General features: G+C 40.3%; 1 protein-coding gene across 1 annotated transcript; it reads right to left on the bottom strand.

The window, feature by feature from the left end:
- Positions 1–1110: 1110 nt before the first annotated feature.
- On the bottom strand, positions 1111–15056 carry sult5a1 (sulfotransferase family 5A, member 1). Its single transcript, XM_072279747.1, has 6 exons — positions 14866–15056; positions 12633–12841; positions 7428–7554; positions 5153–5247; positions 2748–2928; positions 1111–2659 (listed from the first exon to the last, which is right to left on the bottom strand). Exons 1-6 carry the CDS (start codon positions 15020–15022, stop codon positions 2547–2549), a joined length of 882 nt encoding a protein of 293 aa, XP_072135848.1. The 5' UTR covers positions 15023–15056; the 3' UTR covers positions 1111–2546.
- Positions 15057–15575: the final 519 nt, after the last annotated feature.

Raw genomic sequence — 15575 nt, 5'->3', positions numbered from 1 at the left:
ATGTTTAAGATCATATTTAATGACAAAATCTTGGCAGGAGCATGTAAACTATGCAAGCAAAAGGAAGCTGCAGTCAGTACACAATTAGCTAATTTATCAGTGGAAGATTGTGGAATAAAGCATTTCAATATTCTTGCTTTTGTGGAATAAAGTATTTCAATATTCTTGCTTTTGTGGAGTAAAATATTTCAATATTCTTGCTTTTGTGGGGCACTAGCTAGTTGGTTAGAACTTGGGTACAGTATTATATGATGCTGCTATTTGTGTTTTGTGTAGTATATTGTGTCGGTGTGTAGCTTCCTTAGGTTTTGTATGTAAGTATCAGTAACCTAATGTTAAACAATGTTTACCTGGATACTGTCATGTTTGTGGTGAAATCTAAATTAATATATTTCAAAATAAAGCTATGATGCCTTAAAGTGTGCTCATCATTTCTTAAACCTTTTCTCTACTAATTGCTTATTGACAGATTTGATGGCTTTGTGGCCAGGTTTGCAGATGATACAAAGATGGGCAAAGGTTCAGGTCGTGCTGTGGAAGCTGGAAGTCTGCAGGAAGACTTAGACATTGAGAGAATGGGCAAAGAAGTGGCAGATGGAATATAGTGTCGGGAAGTATGATCATGTACAGGTAGAAGGGATAATGGTGTAGACTATTTTCTAAATGAGGAAAAATACAAAAATCAGATGTGCAAAGGGACTTGAGAGTTCTTGTGCAGGATTCCCTAAAGATTCAGTTGCAGGATGAGTTGGTGGTAAGGAAGGCAAATGCAATGTTAGTGTTCATTTCAAGAAGACTACTATATAAGAGCAAAGATGTGATGTTGAAGCCTCATAAGGAATTGATCAGACCGCACAGACGATTGTCAGGAGTTTTAAGCCCTTTATCTAAGAAAAAATGTGCTGGCATTGGCGAGGGACCAGAGGAGGATCATAAAAATAATTCTGGGCATGAAAGGGTTCGAAGGTTCAAAGTTTCATTTATTGTCAAAGTATATATACAATATACAACACTGAGATTAGTCTTCACCAGAAAGCTATGAAACAAAGAAAAACCATGGAAATCATTCAAGGAGAAACATCAACACCAGCCCCCCCCCCCCCCCCACACACACACACACAAAAACGAATGGCAACACAATTATTAAACCACCCCACCCCATCCCACAAAAACTAACAAAACGCAACAATACATCAATCTCTGAACCCCCTCCCACACACAAAAAAAAACAATGAGAAAGAATGGGTAAAAACATAATATAAAAACCATAAGAATGAGAAAATCTACAGTCCATAAACACAATAGTCCAATTCATTAACACAGAGCCTCTGTAACATCCTCCGACATTATCGAAAGGGAGATACACCACTTGAATGCAGAGGCCTACCCTGCTCTCTCCCCCCACCACCGTCCACAACGAGCTGCCACACAGACTCCTTGGGAAGCAGAGGGATACCATCAACGATCAAGAGGTAGGTAGTTGGTACTGAACCCTTGCTCACCTTCCACATTCGGCTAGATGTCTCGATCTTTCTGAAGCACCTTCAATTACTCCAAAAGACTGTTTGGTAAAATACTGAAAGGCTTTTATTCGCTGTACAATACGACCTCCACAGTGAGTGTCTGCCCCCGGACTGAGGGGGAGGGACAAGACGAACACCTTTATACAGGACTCTGTGGGAGGAGCCACAGGGGCAGTCAGCAGAGGGGTGTGTCCAGACAGGCAACCGAGTTACAACATATATACATGGTTTACCACACTTTCTCAACGCTTTAATTGGTGATTAATAAAGTCAAACATTAGCTTGTACTACGTTAATGTATGAGGAGTGTTTGATGGCTTCGGGCATTTATTTGCTGGAGTTTAAAAGAATGAGGGGTGATCTCATTGAAACCTATCGAATATCAAAAAGCCTAGGCAGTGTGAGTGTGGAGAGGATGTTTTCTATAGTGGGTGAGTCTAGGGCACAGCCTCAGAATAGAGGCACATCCAACTAGAACAGAGATAAGAAGGTATTTCTTCAGCCAGAGGGTGGTGAATCTTTGGAATTCTTTGCCATGAATGGCTGTGGAGGCCAAGTCATTGAGTATATTTGAAGCAGAGGTTGATTTGGTCTTAAATTAGTCAAGGCATCAAAGGTTATGGGGCGAAAGATTATGGGGTTGTGTGGGATAATAAATCAGTCATAATGGAATTGCAGAGCAGACTCGATAGGCTGAGAGGCCTAATTCTACTCCCATGTCTTTCCCCACATTCCTATAAGCTCCACTGATTCCATCACCCACTGATATATAAATGGATGTTTACAGTGGCCAGTTAATCTACCACCACTCCTTCCGGGATTTGAGAGGAAACTGAAGCACCTGGAGAAAAAAAAAACCCATGGTCATAGGAAGAGCGTGTAAACTCATAGCATCCAACCTTGGGATCGAACCCAGATTTTGGCACTGGGTGGATCAGCCATGTTGTATTGAATAGTGGTGTATGCATAAGAGACGAGCTGGCCCACTCCTGGACGCGTTGTCTTGGTTTTCAGAGGCAAGTGCTATAAAGGATAGTTGAGTGTAATGTTGGAATTGCTCATTTCATTCTGAAATATTTTCTCAAAAGCTTGTTTCTGTTCATGTGTGAAATGCTCCTTCCAGTCTCCAACTACCCCTAAACGAAACAAAAGAGAAAATCTATCATTATGAGAACAAAAGGATTGAGAGTTTTCTGGATTCTGGGTTCTGGTAATTTCACCAACCTTTCCTCATGAATTTTCCTCTTCCGTGGTTTAATATTTCTTTGGGAGCAAGTGTGTAGTTGGTCATCTTGTTTTCTTTCATGTTTTCGAAAGTGCAGTGCCATACAATTGCATCTACTGCATTGGGTAAGAGAGGATGCTTCAAAAAGTTACACAATTTTGTGACAGATTTTCTCAGATCCTGTGAGAAGTAACAGATGAAAGATAAACTCCAATGTTCTGTAACAGTTTAAAAAAAAAATCATATCTATTTTTTTGCACTGCTCTAAACCTTAACCAACTTTGCTCAAATTTTTGGGTTATGTTCCAGAGATGTATAATGTAACATTTCAAGATTATTTTGTTTCAGACTGTAATCTGTATAAATTCTTTTGCTTAACTTTTTCCTTGGTCAAACACAATTAAAAAGGGCTACCTTTTTCTGGAATTAAACATAATAATGTTTATTTCTTGGTAATTGCTTGTCATTTTGGAATTACGTCTGAGCACAAACTTTCCAGTCTGTGTCAGGGACCCTTAGTGTGATGTTATTCATGTCCAAGCCTCTCCTGTGCTTTTGGGTGGGAATGAGAGGGCTTATTGGGAGCCTGAAATATATTGTCACAGGAATACAGTCGACCTTCACTAGTCCAACTGCCTGTAATCCGGTTCCTTCGATAATCTGGCACTGATTTCAAATTTTCAGCGCAACTGTAATTTCAAATTTCCCGGGCCACCGTACCAATCTGCTGCGCATTGTTTTGGTTGCACTAGATCTGTTCATGTGTTGGCACACTTTTGTAAGCACGGACAGGCAATTCCTGCTTGTTTTCCTGCATTTATTAATATCATTGGCTCTTTCTTAGCCCCAACTATGGCCCCAGTGAGTAGAGGAAATGCACCTCGTGCTGTGAAGCAAAAAGACCGCACGTTATCTATTAAAGATAAGGTTGAACTCTTGAAAAAACTGGACAGCGGTGTATCGGTGAAAAGCTTGTGCGAGTGTTACAACATTGGCTCTCCCACAGTGTATGATATAAAGAAACAGAAAGAAAAACTGTGACATTTTTTGTTGATAGTGGCTCAAAGAAACAGACGTGCATAAAAAAAACAATGAAAGACAGAAGAAGTTCGAAACTAGATAAAGTGCTGATAACGTGGTTTGATCTTCGTGTAAGTGAAGGTGTTGAACTATCTGGAGATATGGCGAAGGAACAAGCAAAAGTGTTTCATGAAGAACTAGGATTAGATTATGAGTCTGACTGTAGTGAAGGCTGGCTTCATCGGTTCAAGCAGCGTCAGGGCTTACAGTTCCGTGCAGTGCGTGGTGAAAAACGTTCAGCAGACAAGGAAGCAGCAACAGAGTTTGTTGACGAGTTCATCAAGTTAGTCTCCGATGAAAATTTAAGCCCCGGGCAGGTGTACAATGTTGATGAGACTGCTTTGTATTGGAGATGTGCACCAAGAAGAACGCTAACAACAGCAGATGCAGAATCCCCAACAGGGTGTAAGGCATCGAGAGATCGTGTGACTTTGCTCCTTTTTCAAGATGGAGATGTTGATGATCCTGACAACCCCACACTTGCAGACATGTAACTTTGCCTGAAGTATATTAAGCATCTCACTTTAAAAGCGGAAGTGCTCAACTTTTCTGTATAAATTAATTCCTGTACATTTACCTGTACCCTTTATTTTATCTGTGCCTGTACAGTATATTACTCTATTAAAATTTCACTTGCTACTCATTTAATAGTTCTGTTTCATTATTATCTAACTTGTACTGATTTACATGATATTTTAAAGGTATGCTGAGGTGGTTAGCTATTGCTTAATGTGATCTTTCTGTAATTCGGCATTTTCACTAATCCGGCACTCCTCAGGTCTCAGTGGTGCTGGATTAGTGAAGGTAGACCTGTACTTCCCATAAGACACTGCACATGGCCCCAAATTAAGAAACTGCCAACTAAATAAATTACTGGCTCCTACCTCTAACCCCACACTGCAACTGTGCTACCATCCTCCAATCTCTTGGCTGTTGAGTCCCGGGACCCAGCCCGACAATGTTGTTTGTGTGTTGATGTTGGTAATTTCAAAAGCAATTGTTAGAGCAATGCAGAACTATATTCATTTCAGTAATTGCAATACTACTGCAGATGAGGTGTTTGCGAGTTTGTTACACTTCCCTGCACAAATGACTACAGTGAAACTTCCACGTCAAAGAGGACAACATTATGGGAAAATGGGAAATAGCTGTCAGACAATTGAGAACAATTTGGTAAAAAAAGTTAACATACGAGTTTCAATGCTCAAGTTAAGTACTTCAATTTCAGAGGTCGGAAACCATTTATTCAAAAGCTGCACATCTTCAAATTGATCACATTTTTCACATTTTAAAATAAAAGCCAAATGTAATGGGTAATCATTACCTTTTTGAGCTCCTCATAGGTGATAAATAAGAAGTTGAGTTCATCCCTGTGACTCTGCCATTCTTTGATATGTTCAAACCACGATCCATAATTCACTGAAATAGTGGATCAACAGATTTTTAAAACATCTTGAACCTCCTTGAAGCTTTAAAAGCAAAACCTTATTCTTGTTATTTTGATTAATTGACAGCCAAAGTACCATTGAAATCTGCTTTAAATTCCCACCATAGTATTGTTCCCAAAGTACTTATTTTATTACCAATATATTAAGCATTCATGTCTAAAAACACATTTTTTTAAAAAAAAATAGATGGACCCATATTATAGCAAATTGTGCTTTTATGTTTCCTTTGGTTTTATACTCATTTTGCAAAGTATAGGTAAACTCTGACTGGAGCAGGAAAATTAGTTAGAAAATGAAATACAATAAAACTGTTTTGAAGTTAGAGTGTTTGCTTCTGCAAAAACTTTACCAACCAATATTAAGTGATTCTTTTTTTTAAATGCTAAAGAATATTGAAACTCATATCCTAATTTTGTGGCAATACATGTCTCATTCCATAATTTAATAAATATACAATATCCTGCAGTGTCCTAAAAGGAATTGAAAAGTAACTTGCATATATTTTTAACATCAGAAACTCCTAAATTTCTGAAACCAACAGTTCTTAGGTAACTTCTTTAAATAATTAATGTTGCAGCCTATTTTGCAAATTAATATCCCCCAAACAAGTCTGATTTTTTTTTAAGTTGAAGGGAAACAGATGACTAAAGTATTAGATGAACACTTAATCAGAAATGTCCTCTTTTATGTCCTCTTCTCTCAAAGAATGGAGATTTCCTACTTCTAAGATTGATGTTACTGCCTCCTGCATCTCCTCCATTTCCCAGGCATCCATCGCCTTACCACCTTATCAGGGATTGAGTTCCTCTTGCCTCACCTATCTCCCCATGAACCTCCATATTCAACACACCATTCTCTGCAGCTTTTGCCATCTTCAACAGGACCCTACCACCAAACACAGCTTTATCTTCTCCCACTCTCCACTTTCCACAGGCTTTGCTCCCTCTTTGATTACCTTGTTCATTCATCCCTCACCACTATTCTCCTTGCACATATCCCTGCTAGTGGCAGAAGTGCTACACCTGTCCATTCTCCGGGTCCTTCACCTCCTTTCAAGGCCCCCAACATCCCTTCCAGGTGAGACAATGCTTCACCTGCAAAGCTGTTGGTGTCATCTACTGTGGCCCCCTCTACACTGGTACACCTGATGTACACCTGACGTAGATTGAGAGTCTGCTTTGTCAAGGATCTCATCCCCATCCGCAAAAATGCAGGATTGCCCAGTGGCCAACCATTTTAATTCCAATCTCCACTGCCATTCCAGCATGTTGGTCTGTGGCATCCTCTTCTGCCACGATGAGGTCATTCTCAGGGTGGAGGAACAACACTTCATATTCCATCTAGGTAGCCTCCAACCTGATGGCATGAATATCCATTTCCCTTTATAAACGGCACTTCTAATACAGTATTGTAGTTCTGCATAGTGGTAGTTCTGCTCTGTACTAGAATGTTTTCGTACAAGTGACCTTACAACATTCAGTACCTCCCAACTTGAAGGAGGTATGTTGCTATGGCAAACTTGCTTTAAAGAAAATCAAATAGTAATCTAATGGACAAGAACATTTTAATAAATCTTCTTCTACTCTTTCCCCAAATTGGTTATAATGTTTTGGAGTACTTGGAATTCAGCTGTTTATGTATATGTATGTATGTGTGTGTGTGTGTGTGTATGTATATATATGTGTGTGTGTGTGTATATATATTTATATGTGTGTGTGTGTGTGTGTATATATATATATCTGTATATAATAGTAGTAAAAGGAGTACTCAGAACAGTTCTCATCATTTAGATGGCTGTGTACTTCTGTTGCTGTCTTTATTACCATGATTGGAATTAAATTGCAGAGATTATCTTTTCTCTGCAATGTAATACATGAAACGCTAATATAAAACCACAAATTTATTAGACTTTATACACAAAAAATCTAATCCAAATGCTTTTTGCTTATTCAAATTTGAAACCCTGCAAATTTATTAGAGTGAAATACCATTTCCACAGACAGCAGGAAAATGTGCAAATCATCATTATTGGGTAAGACTTGATATGTACTGTGGTTGGGATTGTTTTCTTAAAAACACAATTCTCATTAAAAGGTTGAAATCCCCGAATATTTCTGATGGTTTGCAAACAAATAGGATCAAAATGCATACCTTCTCCGATTAAAAATTTGTCCAGAAATTCCCCAAAAGTCCCAGGCTCGGGTAGAAAGTTTGCAATTTTGTGGAAATGATAAAAAGAAACAACTACGTCCTTTGGATTTCTTGCAACATAAATCACCTGCAGAAATGGGGAAAAGTGTTGAGCAAGCAAGAATGTATTTTGACATTTCAGACAAAAATGTTGACAAAGGACAGTTATGGTAAATGACCCCTACTACTTTATACATACTGTAGAAGAGAATTGAAAAACATCTATAAGGACCGATCTCTTACTAGCCCCATCAAATACAACCGAACAACCTTTGTTTATTTATTAGTTTCCACTTTGTCCACAGTGGCAAATAGTTCACAAATAAACTTGTATTAAGTTACTTTGGAGGTAGTTGTAAACATTAGGAGAAATACAAATGGTCTAGGCAGAATTGTACTTGTGATGTTGGAAAAATAAAAGTGTGTTATGTTATATAGACCTGGGTGTGGGTGATACTGAAGCTAATTATCAAAACTGAAGAAATACTAACATTTCTATCCTGTATTATGATTATAGTAGCATAAAAAATTGTGGTACAGGAAACACCATTCAGTCCAATGGGTCCTTATCAACTAAAACAAATTTCTAATAGTGTTTTCATGTTTTTGGACTGAGTTCTGTAGGTTAAACACCCAATGCTAATCCAATATTCAAATGTTGTCTATAAAATCAGATTTTGCTTATCTTATTTAATTCTTGGCTGAAAGATGCCAGAAGTTGAAGTTTACTGTTGGAATGCATAGTCCACATTGTAGCCACAAGAATAACTCTGTTAAATAGAGTTAAATAGAGACTAGGAGAGAGGAGGTTAGTTCACAAATAGAGAAAGCTAATAGACAGTGTGTGAGGGAGGATAGGCGGGGACAGAGATCAGGAGCACTCAGACCAAAGATGTAGGGGACAAGGAAGAAAAAGATAACAAAGTTGTTTGCTCCATTAAGGATAAACAGAGAGTAGGAGGTGGAGAGTTTCTTAAATGCTTGGAGCATTGTAAGAAAGGTGGATGAGCTTAGAGCATCAGGATTGATACCTGAAATATGATGCTGTAGCTATTAGGGAAATGTGGTTGCAGGAGGGGTGTGATTGGCAACTAAATAATCCAGGATTTCGTTGCTTCAGGTGCGATAGAATGGGAGGGGCAAGAGGGGGAGGTCTTGCATTGCTTGTCAGAGGAAATGTAACAGCGGTGCTCTGGCAGGATAGATTAGTGGACTCGTCTAGGGAGGGTATTTGGGTGGAATTGAGGAATAGGAAAGGTGTTGTGACGCTTATAGGGGTGTATTATAGACCACCTAATGGGGATCGAAAACTGGAGGAGCAACTTTGTAAGGAGATAGCAGGTATTTATAGTAAGCACAAGGTTGTGATCGTGGGAGATTTTAATTTTCCACACATAGACTGGGAAGCCCATTCTGTAAAAGGGCTGGATGGTTTGGAGTTTGTCAAATGTGTGCAAGATAGTGTTTTGCAGCAATACATAGAGGTACCAACTAGAGAAGGGGCAGTGTTGGATCTCCTGTTAGGGAATGAGATAGGGCAGGTGACAGAGGTATGTGTTGGGGAGCACTTCAGGTCCAGTGGTCACAATGCCATTAGTTTCAATATAATGATGGAGAAGAATAGTACTAGACCTAGGGTTGAGATTTTTGATTGGAGAAAGGCTAACTTTGAGGAGATGCGAAAGGATTTAGAAGGAGTGGATTGGGACAATTTGTTTTATGGGAAGGATGTAATAGAGAAATGGAGGTCATTTTAAGTTGAAATTTTGAGGATACAGGATCTTTGTTTCTGTTAGGTTGAAAGGAAAGGTTAAAAGTTTGAGAGAGCCATGGTTTTCAAGGGATATTGGAAACTTGGTTCGGAAAAAGAGAGGGATCTTCAATAAATATAGGCTGCTTGGAGTTAATGAGGTGCTCGAGGAATATAAACAATGTAAAAAGCATCTTAAGAAAGAAATTGGAAAAGCTAAAAGAAGATACGAGGCTGCTTTGGCAAGTAAGGTGAAAATAAATCCAAAGGGTTTCTACAGTTATGTTAATAGCAAAAGGATAGTGAGAGATAAAATTGGTCCCTTAGAGAATCAGAGTGGATGGCTATGTGCGGAGCCAAAAGAGATAGGGGAGATTTTGAACAATTTCTTTTCTTCGGTATTCACTAAGGAGAAGGATATTGAATTGTGTAAGGTAAAGGAAACAAGAAGGATAGTTATAGAAAGTGTGATGATTAAAGAAGAGGAAGTACTGGCGCTTTTAAGGAATATAAAAGTCTCCGGGTCCTGACAAGATATTCTCCAGGACCTTGAGGGGAGTTGGTGTGGAAATAGCAGGGGCTCTGACAGAAATATTTCAAATGTCATTAGAAACGGGGATGGTGCCAGAGGATTGGCGTATTGCTCATGTGGTTCCGTTGTTTAAAAAGGGTTCTAAGAGTAAACCTAGCAATTATCGGCCTGTGAGTTTGACGACAGTGGTGGGTAAATTGATGGAAAGTATTCTTGGAGATGGTATATATAATTATCTGGATAGACAGGGTCTGATTAGGAACAGTCAACATGGATTTGTGCATGGAATGTCATGTTTGACAAATCTTATTGAATTTTTTTGATGAGGTTACTAAGGAAGTTGATGAGGGTAAAGCGGTGGATGTTGTCTATATGGACTTCAGTAAGGCCTTTGACAAGGTTCCACATGGAAGGTTAGTTAGGAAGGTTCAATTGCTAGGCATTAATACTGAAGTAGTAAAATGGATTCAGCAGTGGCTAGATGGAAGATGCCAGAGAGTAGTGGTGGATAACTGTGTGTCAGATTGGAGGACGGTGTGTAGCGGTGTGCCTCAGGGATCTGTACGGGGTCTAATGTTGTTTGTCATATATATTAATGATTTGGATGATGGGGTGGCAAATTGGATTAGTAAGTATGCAGATGATACTAAGATAGGTGGCGTCTTGGATAATGAAGTAGGTTTTCAAAGCTTGCAGAGAGATTTAGGCCAGTTAGAAGAGTGGGCTGAAAGCTGGCAGATGGTTTAATGCTAAAAAATGTGAGGTGCTACATTTTGGTAGGACTAATCAAAATAGGACATACATGGTAAATGGTAGGGCATCGAAGAATGCAGTAGAACAGAGGGATCTAGGAATAATGGTGCATAGTTCCCTGAAGGTGGAATCTCATGTGGGCAGGGTGGTGAAGAAAGCTTTTGGTATGCTGGCCTTTATTAATCAGAGCATTGAGTATAGGAGTTGGGATGTAATGTTGAAATTGTATAAGGCATTGGTAAAGCCAAATTTGGAGTATTGTGTTCAGTTCTGGTCTCTGAATTATAGGAAAGGTGTCAATAAAATTGAGAGAGTACAGAGGAGGTTTACTAAAATGTTGCCTGGGTTTCATCTCCTAAGTTACAGAGGAAGGTTGAACAAGTTATGTCTTTATTCTTTGGAGCGTAGAAGGTTGATGGGGGACTTGATAGAGGTGTTTAAAATTATGAGGAGGATTGATAAAGTTGACATGGATAGTCTTTTTCCATTGAGAATGGGGGAGATTCAAACAAGAGGACATGAGTTGAGAGTTACAGGGCAAAAGTTTAGGGGTAACATGAGGGGGAACTTCTTTACTCAGAGAGTGGTAGCTGTGTGGAACAAGCTTCCAGCAGAATTGGTTGAGGCAGGTTCGATGTTGTCATTTAAAGTTAAATTGGACAGCTATATGGCCAGGAAAGGAATGGAGGGTTATGGGCTGAGTGCAGGTCGGTGGGACTAGGTGAGAGTAAGAGTTTGGCATGGACTAGAAGGGCCGAGATGGCCTGTTTCTGTGCTGTAATTGTTATATGGTTAAATAAAACTTAACTGGAAGTTTGACAGCTCTGTAAATCAGGTGATGTTTAAAGCTTGGTCTTGCCCCTTATTGAGCCAAGTCAGGTACTCCAGGAAACATTTTCTATTAAGACCAATGCTTGTTTAGAACTGGAAAGGGAGGGGGTAGATGCCAGAATATACTGGAAGGGGTGGGGATAGAGGTTCAGCTAGAAGGTGATAGGCGAAGCCACAGGGGTGGGGTGGAAAGAATTTGATAGGAGAGGAGAGTGGACCATGGGAGGAAAGGGAAGAAAGAAGGTGAGGGTAGAATCAATGGCGGAGGAAAGGAAACCCTATTCTTTGTCCTGGAAAGGAAAGCCTCATCCTGAGAACAGATGTCACGGAGATGAAGGAACTGAGAAGAATGAATGCCATTTTTATAGGAGGCAGGTTGGGAAGAGATGAGGTCGAGATAGCTGTGGGAATCAGTAGGTTTCTAAAAGATGTTGGTAGACAGTTTGTCTCCAGAAAGGGAAAAGAGGGGTCAGAAATGGATCAAGTGAATATAAGATCAGGGCGGAAGTTGGAAGCTCAGCATGGGTGCATGAAGCAGCACCAATGCAGTCATCAGTGCAGCACAGGAAGAGTTGGGGAGCATTACTGGGAAAGACTTGGAACATGGACTGTTCTACGTAGCTAATGAACTTGCAGGCATTGCTGGGGCCCTTGGCTACCCCTTAAGTTTGGAGAAAGTGCTGCCTGCACCATTTCTGCATTAAATCTATTGAAATCATGATGAGGCAAGATGATGTGCCTTGGAAAAATGAATTCTCAAATCTAGTCACCAGTTTACTTGCAAAACAGCATATTTCAGCAAAATTAGTTCAACTGAATGCAGCCTCATAACAACTTCCTTCATTTCGCAGCAAGGGCTTTGTAGGGCAGAGAGATGGTGGGCAGGATGTGATGTTGTGGTTACTGATTTTCCCTGTTTATTTCCTCTGCTGGTTCCTGCTGCCCCTCCCTCATTTTTTTGTCTGGTTCCACTTATTGCTCGTCTTACTTAGCAGATTCCAGACCCTTGCTTTTGTATGAATTTGCAGCCTCATATGTTCCCCACCTCCACCGCACTGGCTCTGTTTGCAGATCAGCCCATCCCTTACCTACCACCCACCCCACCACCTCTTCATACCGGCCATCTCCCATTCTTACTCCTATTGCAGGGCCTTAACCCAAAATGTGAACTCTCCCTTTACGTCCATGGATGTTGCTTAACCCGCCAACTCCCTCCAGCAGTATGCTTTTGGCTCCAGAGGTCATCATCTGCTGTATCTTGTGCCTACATTATCATGCTTGAAACCGCGAGCTTGCTTACCTTTGCATTGGACCGTTTGAGAGGCTTGGCGAGGAAGTGATAGGGAAGGTGACTGGTGAGAATTCGATGGTCCGATTTGTTCACTAGAACACTCTCAGAATAGTAATGTTCAATCCATGGAGCCCGAAGCCAGTTTGGGATAGTTTTTGCAGGCAGTGTGTCCCCATCACTGTAAATAAGTGTGAGGATCTCCTGCATCCACGTGGTACCTTCAGAAAGATAATTTGGCTGAGTTACTGTGGTATTTCAATGGTGGCGGCGATTGTCCCATCTGAAGTGTATGGCTGCAACACACAAATCCATTGCCAAAGTTCCATGAAGAGTTACCATTGGAAAAGGTGATAATTCCGGCTTAATTTCCATCTGCAGTCAAACTTAACATTCCAGTTGTAACAACCATTGCTGTTAATTAGCAGTTTGAAATCTCAGAGAACAAAGAAAGAACTAAAGCCAGTGCAATGTTTGCATTTGATATATTCGGTCATATAAGGGCCAGCAACATCTTCCCCTCCTCATCCTGAAGGAAGCATTCTCTCATTCCACTCCAGTTCATTTATTTGTCAAACCCTCCTTTTCCCATATACACCTTTCCAGACAGAGGCAGGCAATGTACTACTAGTCCTTTTTAACTGCTCCCTGTCCTCTGCCTGGGGTGTCAAAAGCTCCTTCCAGCAGAAACATGATTTACTTACAGATATTTCAATTCAATATACTGCAGTCATTGCCTATGTTGCTTTTCTCTTTGCAATTGGACAGGTAGTCTCTAAGCTGGGAAGTCTCTGCAGATACTTCTATTTCTGCTTGCCTGTTACCTTAATTTTTGTAATGTACACTGCTGCTCCCACAAAAAGCTAACTTTCATAGCATTTATATCCTGTTTATATATGCCTATGACAATAAACTTGAAATTTCCTATCTTGCAAAATGCAACCCCTGCATTTTGTTGTTCTAATAAAGCAGAGCATAAGTTTCGGAAATGTCATCACATCTATCAATTAGGTATTTTATAGCTCATTGGACTCTATTTATACCTCTTTCTAATGAGAACTACTCCCTCATTGTTTCAGGTAGTGGCTGTGGTAAACAATGACCTAGAAGTTATTCCATGAATCTTCCCCCAGATTAAATTGCAATGTATCTGGGCCAATACGTAATCTGTTCTACTCTGCTCAGATAAAAAAAATGCATCCAAAAGCACTTCTCATTAGCTCCATCAGGTTACAATCAGCTGGTGTGCCATGAACAGAATTATGCTTCGGTATGAGTGGTGACAGGACTGAAATTCATGGGAGGGTTAGGAGTGGCATGTGGAATGAGAGCCAAACACAGACGCAAGCACATATCCATGTATCCACACACAAGAGTCGCGATGTAATGATGCAGCTCTATAAAACTCTGGTTAGGCCACACTTGGAGTACTGTGTCCAGTTCTGGTCACCTCACTATAGGAAGGATGTGGAAGCATTGGAAAGGGTACAGAGGAGATTTACCAGGATGCTGCCTGGGTTGGAAAGTATGCATTATGATCAGAGATTAAGGGAGCTAGGGCTTTACTCTTTGGAGAGAAGGAGGATGAGAGGAGACATGATAGAGGTGTAAAAGATAATAAGAGGAATAGATAGAGTAGATAGCCAGCGCCTCTTCCCCAGGGCACCACTGCTCAATACAAGAGGACATGGCTTTAAGGTAAGGGGTGGGAAGTTCAAGGGGGATATTAGAGGAAGGTTTTTGACTCAGAGAGTGGTTGGTGCGTGGAATGCACTGCCTGAGTCAGTGGTGGAGGCAGATACACTAGTGAAGTTTAAGAGACTACTAGACAGGTATATGGAGGAATTTAAGGTGGGGGGTTATATGGGAGGCAGGGTTTGAGGGTCAGCACAACAATGTGGGCCGAAGGTCCTGTACTGTGCTGTACTATTCTATGTCTATGTCTATGACTAGTACGTGTACACACACTCGACTAGTACTTGAACACACACTTGACTGGTACGTGTATATATACACACACACACACACACACACCCCCATTCCAATCTGGAAATGGAAGTACAAAAATGTTCTGGTGAAACACTGACCTAAGTAACATACCTGACAATATCCAAGATCATTTTAGTCTCATAAACACATCACATATTTTACTCATACACTATTAATAATTGCCAGAGATGTAAGTACTTCAACATGAATAATAAACAACAATTATAAGAGGTGCCTGATATACTGGTGCTCCTACCTGATTTGGGATACGTAATGATCACCGTATCAGTGTCCTGAAACTGGAACTCCTGAGCGTATTGTAAAGACTGCAGTGTGTGTAGATGCCCTGGAAAGTCGATGCCTGAGCTCCGAACTGTCACGTTGAGGTTAGCCATGGCTGGTGGTACCTGCATTGAGTCAACTGCTGCTGAGAGTTCAATGCTGGGGTTTTAATCTGTTTGCAGCAGGAAATCATTATGCTCTTACAAACTCCACCTCCAGGAAGAGTGTAGTTTCCTTGCCCCTATCTTCCTTGTACTCCATAGCAACTATGACTTGCTCTATAGTAAAACCTGCAGTGTCTCGGTTATTTCAGTTTCTTCCCTCTGTAATTATGCTGTTGTATGATTTCAGTGGGGAGACCAACATCTGCCAAGTACAATCTTATATTCAAACGTTACTTATGCAATCCTAGAAAACTATTTAGAATATATTTATAATTAAATTGTAACTGTTCATAAATGTATTTTCATTTATAGTTGTTGGCTGTGGTTACTATAACTTGTAGAAAATATGAGCCTTGGCTCTCTGGCTAAGAACCATAGAGCCTTAGCAAAGTACAGCACGCAACAGGCCCTTGGCCCATCTATTCCATGCCAAACCCATTTTAACTGCCTACTCCCATCGATCATAGCCCTCCATACCCTACCATCCATGTACCTAACCAAACTTTTCTTAAATGCTGAA

This window comes from Mobula birostris, chromosome 15 (assembly GCF_030028105.1).
Source record: "Mobula birostris isolate sMobBir1 chromosome 15, sMobBir1.hap1, whole genome shotgun sequence".
In the NCBI taxonomy this organism is placed as follows: domain Eukaryota; kingdom Metazoa; phylum Chordata; class Chondrichthyes; order Myliobatiformes; family Myliobatidae; genus Mobula; species Mobula birostris.
Note: the sequence above shows the minus strand (reverse complement) of the source record. Positions and strands in the feature narration are given on the sequence as shown.